At 39.6% G+C, this 7,455-nt stretch overlaps 1 protein-coding gene across 3 annotated transcripts in view; it reads right to left on the bottom strand.

Annotated features, from left to right (window-relative positions):
• The window catches only part of ARL6IP5 (ADP-ribosylation factor-like 6 interacting protein 5), a 25,121-nt gene continuing 17,666 nt past the window's right edge, over positions 1 to 7,455 (bottom strand). For 2 of the 3 annotated variants that reach the window (XM_011970975.1, XM_011970983.1), the window contains 2 exons: positions 3,961 to 4,178; positions 1 to 1,592 (listed from right to left, as the gene is read on the bottom strand). In XM_011970975.1, coding sequence (XP_011826365.1) covers positions 1,420 to 1,592; positions 3,961 to 4,178 — 391 coding nt within the window. In that variant the 3' untranslated portion in view covers positions 1 to 1,419. Of the gene's footprint in view, positions 1,593 to 3,956; positions 4,179 to 7,455 lie in introns of all 3 variants that reach the window. The other variant, XM_011970992.1, reaches the window with a different exon arrangement.

The raw sequence follows: 7,455 nt of genomic DNA, 5'->3' as shown, positions 1-7,455 counted from the left end.
AAACCTTTAATCAATTTTATTCTTCATATTTGGGTAAGGGTACAGATTCTAGACCGTATCTGTGAAGTCATGGTGATAATCACTGTGCTAAAGATCATGGCTATAGGTTGGCTGAGAATTTAAAATGCAAGAAAAATCAGAAGCAGCACATCATTGCTTCTTATTCCAGGACATACAGAGAGTTTCTTCAGTAAGTACCACTCCAGTTGTCTTCACAATTTAATGCAACGGAAACCTAAATGTTTCTACTTCATCTATGAAATCATTCAATTGGCAGGCAAAACATTTTTATCACCTATTTATAAAAACATGAGAAAGGGAGGAAAAGTAATAGAATGTATAAACTCATGCTATCGTAATTCTAATGTCTAGCTATAAAGGCATATGGTTGTAACAATTGCTATCTAAAATTTTTATTAGCTGCAGTAGCTGCATTCCATTTTTATTACCATTTTTTAAAGTCTTTTTGCTTGGTCATCTAAAGACGTTTTTCAACTTTCAAAAGATCAGCTATTATTGTCCTCTTTGTGTCTCTAAGGAATTAATAAAATGCACGTTTATTTCCTTCTTTCTAAATGTTCCAGTTAAAAACTAAATAATACAAAAATGGGAAACATTTTCTTGGACCATTTTTTCTTTTTCACTGTAACAACAAAAGATGTGCAAGGTAAATAGAACTCGTTTTGTTTTATTTTTTGTCTGTTTGTTTTTTAACAAGTCTGTCCAGAATAATACAGGTTACATAGCTGTAACCATCTTAAGGAAAATGACATTAAGTTTGCAACAGTTACCAGCTGGTGAAAACACATTACTAGCATTTCAAAAATTTACAAAAATGTAACAAAATATCCTAAACAGCTATCTTTATATTTGTAAACGAAGTATAAACAACTGGCTTAACCAGTTTCCACTGCACATCAAACAGGTGGCAAAGTGATAGAGATCATCTTTGATTTTTAAAGGAGAATAATAAAAACTAATTTATATCCCACACATTACAATTCTAGGGGATTAGGAACAGGCTAACACATGATGTCATCTACTTTAACAGCCTTTTCATTTACTTGTATGGTCTTGATACTTGACAATTTTTTTATTCCTGTAACAGTATTGTTGCTGTAAAAGCCATAATTTTTTTTTATTTCCTTAAAGAAATCGTGTGATCCATTTCCCATTAGATTTCATAAACACACGTGAAACTTCAGATACAATAGGAGGGTGGTGGTTTTCTTTCAGTTTCTGAGGCCTTCTCTCTGAAACATCAGAGCTGATAATAGTTCAGCCTATACATGCATGCTGCCATAGATAATTGGGTGGTACGTGCACCTCCTATTTCAAAAACACAAGCAGAAAGTAGGTCTGGACAAGGGCAAACTGCAACTCAATTTCTGCTGTAACCCTATCTCAGGTAAGTTATGTTTATTCCTTCACTTTGCTGATATAGTCAGTGAGTCTGTTGATGCCTTCCTCCTGCTGTTCTAGGGCATCCAGGACAATGCCCATCGGTGTCCTCTTCAAACCTATTCCTTCCATTTTATTCTCCAGTTTGTTCTTGAGGTTCCGGAGTCTCAACGATGCATGGATAAACATCACTGCAGAGAAGTGACACCTGGTTAACACCAAAGCAATAATTCTCTTTTGCCACATCAATATTACACTCCCTCTCTTCACACTATTAGTAAACTGTCTTAGTTAGCTACAGTCCAGTCTGCTTCTCTAACTGATCCAAGCCTTCAAATGGCTCCTTGGACTTTATGTAAAGCTCTTCATCAAGTCATTATAGTTTTTTTTTTTTTTTTCTTTTCCTGCATTAAAGGAAAATGCTGTATTCAACAGGAAGGACCATTATCTGGAAGCCATACCCTTTCCTTCATGCACTGACATCATCACCTTGCAGATGCTACTTAAATGTCCTGAAATTCAGAGTGAATCAATGGGATTCTATCCTACCAAAAAAATCAACTTACCTGAGGCTTTCCAGAAAATAACTCTTGCTCAATTCAGGGATTATCTGTATCTTGTTCCCTGCAGGAGCACGTGAGTAAAGGTCACTTGTAAAGTGCCTCCCAGAGGCTTTACCCAAAGTGTTGGGTATAGAATTCTAGATGTAAAAACCTAAGAGCTTTACAGAGTTTGTATAGCCCATTGTTCCCCAGACTTGCTTATTTTACCACAGATTCCCTGTCCCCTTTCCTGGACCTCCTCTACCTGAGCCTTAAAGAGACAGGCCTGGGAATCTGTATTTTAAACAGGTAACCCTCTCCATATGATCTATACCAGTGGTTTTACAACTTCCATGTACGTTCAAATCACCTGGAGAGCCTGTTAAATAGGCAAATTCCTGGTCTCCACCACCCCAAATTCAGACTATTACAACTGAGGGAAGGCTCCAGAATGCATTATTTTAATAATGACTCCGGATGATTCTGATGTAGGTGGATCTTGAACCCTCATTTTGAAAAATACTGATGTGGATTCATCTGGAGGATCTAGAAATAGTTGAGGAGCTTTCTAAAAACATAACATCGTTGGGTGCCACTGTTGACCCACAAAATAAAGATGTGGCTGGGAAATTTATATTTTTAAAAAGTATCCTGGATGAGCCTCACAATTATCAGTTTGGGAATCACTTATTAGATAAGTGATTAGATTATTAGATTAGATAATCTCCTTACTTTAGAGATGAGTGAGCTACAGCCCATATAGGATGACTGGTCCAAATCACATGCTGGTTTCCAGCAGGTCTAAGAATAGAAATCAGGACTCTTAACTGTCTACCTCTGATACATTTCATTACACTGGCCTGTCTCAGATTCTGATGTGGAAAGGTATTAAAATTAGCAAGCTGTTTGATTAAATAGTATCATTGAAATACTAAGCCTATAGCACCTACAGAAAACCTGAAGAAAATTCCAAAAATGTTTGAATTTGTTGGCTCAAATATTTTATCCAATAGGGTATGGGATGTATCCACAAATATTCTGGACTTAATCTAACAAAGCCCTAAACAAGCAAATAATTTCATTTAGTGGAATAAATGCACATGTCAAATGTTATTGAAAGTTAAAGGGATGTGCCTGTCACTTAATACACTAGAATTTTAATTAGATTTCTGCTGATTAGGCTGGGATTTTATTTCTTCTCTATTTTAGGCTTCAAGTGTTTGGACTCTTAATAAATAATTCATGTAAAACTTAGAGAATATCTAGATCTCCTCACCAGAATCTGAGTATTTAGTACCTATATTCTGAGCCAATTATTCCTATAGACTTACCAAACTTTTAACACTAGCTATGATCTCCTGAGCAAGTGGAGAATAAATAGTTTACTTCCAAATAATAAATACATTCATTTCTGTATCAGGACAATAGGAATGGCACTTAAAAATTGACAGTAGACTCTCGTATTAGACAAATCTGGGGTCTAGTGCAGGTTATGCCACATTCCTGCTGTATGACCTGGGATTTGTCTTTGTTCTGTTTATTGTTTGTCCCCATAAGAATGTATGACAAACGGCTGGGCAAAGTGGCTCACGCCTGTAATCCCAGCACTTGGGGAGTCCGAGGTAGCTAGATCACTCGAGCTTGGGAGTTCAAGATCAGCCTGGGCAACATAGTGAAACCTCCGTCTCTACCAAAAACACAAAAAATTAGCTGGGTGTGCGCATGTGGTCCCAGCTATTCAGGAGGCAGAGGCTGCAGTAAGCCGAGATAACACCACAGCATGGGTGACAGAGTAGACCCCATCACAACAACAACAAAAAAAGAATGACCTCATAGTTCTTGACCTCAGTTCTGTGTTATCTGGGTCTAGTTGGATAACAAGTAGAAAGCTGTTTTAGAAAATTCTGACACTTTTGCTGACATGCCAACGCACATAAGAAACAGGTTATGGAATTCCCGTTGGATAACTGCTCCTACATTTTTTTTATGATGGAAGAAAAAACTCAAGTTCACTTACACAGCAAAGGAAAAGTAATGCCAAACACAAAGACCATGACGCCTCCAAACATGGATATAAGGAAATAACTCGCCAACATGACCACCATAACGAACGTCGTGGGGTAGCGCTTCTTCAGCCGGCGAAGGGCGTCCTTATTGTGGGCTGCCCACACAAACCCTGTGAACACCAGCACCACCACGATTCCTCCCAGGATCATGTTGAAGGGACTCAGAAACCTGAAATATGAGGAAGAAAAAATGAGGGGTGACTAGTTCAGCAATAGAAGTAGCAAAAGGAGAAAGAGAAGTAAAAAACAGTTATTGAGAACTTACTAATACTTTAATACTTTATCCGAATTGTCTCATTTGATTTCTCATAATCTTATAAAGGAGATAGTACTAGTTCATTTCTCAAATGAAGAAACTAAGGCACAGAGGTTAGAAAATGGTGGGGAAGTCCAGAAATGGTAGTTCACACCTGTAATCCCAGCACTTTGGGAGGCCGAGGTGGCAGGATCATTTGACGCCAGGAGTTCAAGACCAACCCAGGCAATATGGCAAAACCCCTTCTCTACAAAAATATGAAAATCAGCCAGGTGTGGTGGCACACACCTGTGTTCCCAGCTACTCAGAAGGCTGAGGTGGGAGGATCGCTTGAACCTCGGAAGTTGAGGCTGCAGTGAGCCAAGATTCCACCACTGCACTCCAGACTGGGTGACAGAGTGAGACCTTGTCTCAAAAAAAAAAAAAAAAGATGGAACTGAGATCACACCCAGGCAGTTCCCATCAAAGTAGTCCCTGTCTCATTAGAGGTCCACAATTTTGAAGACTAAAACTTCTTTTGAAGGTACTATGTTTAGCTTCCATACATCCTGGGCTCTAGTACACAGTAGGTTGTGTTTTCTTAACTCTAAGGGTTTATTTAAATCCTCATAGAAGCTCATGATGGATGAATGTACAATGCAGGCCACATAATGGCCTCCTTGGGCTACATCCAGTCTACAGTCACATTTTTGTTTGGCCTGTACAGTGTTTGAAAAAACTTTTACTTGAAACCCATGTATTTTAAAAAAAAAAAAATCCATAAAACTTGGGATTTCTTGTTCTCCTGGAACAAGAAAATCTAACAGTGCTAGGCCCACTTTCCCACATGTCAACAGCTGGCTTGAGTGCCTGCTCATTCAGGCAGAACAAACGCTCTCCATTGAACCCCAGTCCACACTGGTCTCTACTGCATCACGCACACAGAGGCCCACAGTGAGGTGCTATTAATCATTGTTTTTCTTTTTCTTTTTTGTCATTTGAGACAGAGTCTCGTTCTGCTGCCCAGGCTGGAGGGAAGTGGTGCGATCTTGGCTCACTGCAACCTCCGTCTCCCGGGTTCAAGCAACTCTTGTGCCTCAGCCTCCCGAGTAACTGGGATTACAGGCACATGCCACCATGCCCAGCTAATTTTTTGTATTTTCAGTACAGGTAGGTTTTTGCCATGTTGGCCAGGCCAGTCTTGAACTCCTAGCATCAACTGATTCGCCCACCTCGGCCTCCCAAAGTGCTAGGATTATAGGCATGGGTCACACCATGCCAAGTCTAATCACTGTTTTTCTAATAGCTGGCCTGAATCGCTCTCACATAATCTGCCTGCCCCATGGAGGCATTTGAGTTTATGATTTCTCACATACAGAGTTCATTATAAGTGTTTTTAAATACCCAAAGTACCATTAGGAGATGAGTTATCCATGCAGATTTTCAAGCACACAGTTCCAGATTCATTCTTATATAAGCCAAATGTTTAGTATGTGATAGCAATTACACTACTATTGATAATGGAGGAAACACATTATGTAGAAGAAATTTATGCTGGGCATGGTGGCACACACCTGTAATCCTAGCACTTTGGGAGGCCTAGGCAGGTGGATCACCTGAGGTCAAGAGTTCAAGGCCAGCCTGGTCAACATGGTGAAACCTCGTCTCTACTAAAAATGCAAAAATTAGCTGGGCGCGGTGGTACATGCCTCTAATCCCAGCTGCTTGGGAGGCTGAGACAGGAGAATCGCTTGAACTCAGAAGGTGGAGGTTGCAGTGAGCTGAGATCGTACCATTGCACTCCACCCTGGGCAACAAGAGGGAAACTCTCTCAAAATAATAATAATAAGAAGAAGAAATTTAGATGAAGTTTTGGGCATTATAGTCGCCCACCCCAAGCCACTGTGTATACAAAACCCTTAACAAGACATCTGTGGTGGGCTGGTACAATGAGTTATTTAACTTTTTACCCTAGAGGCTAATGAGGATTTTACTTGGGAAGGACACAGAGGGTAGTGTGTTTTCCTCATGCCCTGAATAGTAACATTGCTGATTTGAAAAGAGGGATGGGGGAAGACAGGATAAGGGAAGGTGATGCCAAGAGCTTACTTTCTCTGAAATGGAAGAGATGAAGAACTCATGCTCATACTGGGATTCATATTTAGGATAAACAATTCTTTTTCAAAAATTCCTTCAAATTTTAGCTCTCTGTTTCTGCCTACTGAAGCATAAAAGGAATTTTGAACATTTTTAAATTAAGAGTGAAAGCTTTTCACACCTGAATGGGTGAAATTAAGGGATAAAATCAATGTCAAACTGCTTTCAAAAAGCTAAAAATTTCTATTAAGATGCACAAAGTTAAACAATGGCAAGAGCGGTTGCACTTTTTTTTTTTTTTTGAGATGGAGTTTCACTTGTCACCCAGGCTGGAGTACAATGGCATGATCTCGGTTCACTGCAACCTCTGCCTCCCAGGTTCAAGCAATTCTCCTGCCTCAGCCTCCCTAGTAGCTGGGATTACAGGCACCCACCAACACGCCCAGCTAATTTTTGTATTTTTAGTAATGATAGGGTTTCACCATGTTGGCCAGGCTGGTCTCGAACTCCTGACCTCATGTGATCCAACCCCCTTAGCCTCCCAAAGTGCTAAGATTACAGGCATGAGCCACCATGCCCAACCAGTTGTACATAATTTAAAACTAAACTCTACAATAATAAGTTGCTTATTTCATTCAAAATCCTTGCAAATACACCCTTCAAGCCAATAAATCCCCTCCTCAGAATATAGTCTAAAGAATTAAACAAAAATGCAAAGATTGAGTTGTAACAGTATTGATATTAGTGGTATTTATGATCAAAAACTTTCAGAAAAAACCTATATGGCCAACAATTTACTGTCGTATTGTATACACAGCTATTTTTAAAACACTGAAGTGCATTTAATAATATGGGAAAACATTATATGTTGAGTGGGTAAAAGCAACTGTAATACATAATGCATTCTCTGTTAGGTGGATTTATCATACAAGTTAGATAGTTCAGAAGTAGAAATTTCTAGGCTGAGCGCAGTGGCTCAAGCCTGTAATCCCAGCACTTTGCGGGGCCAAGGTGGGTGGATCTTTTGAGGTCAGGAGTTCGAGACCAGCCTGGCCAACATGGTGAAACCCCACCTTTACTAAAAAATACAAAAATTAGTTGGGCCTGGGCTGGG

The sequence above is a fragment of the Mandrillus leucophaeus genome, unplaced genomic scaffold (genome assembly GCF_000951045.1).
Source record: "Mandrillus leucophaeus isolate KB7577 unplaced genomic scaffold, Mleu.le_1.0 Scaffold121, whole genome shotgun sequence".
Taxonomy (NCBI): Eukaryota; Metazoa; Chordata; class Mammalia; order Primates; family Cercopithecidae; genus Mandrillus; species Mandrillus leucophaeus.
This window is presented reverse-complemented; position numbering and strand designations above follow the sequence as displayed.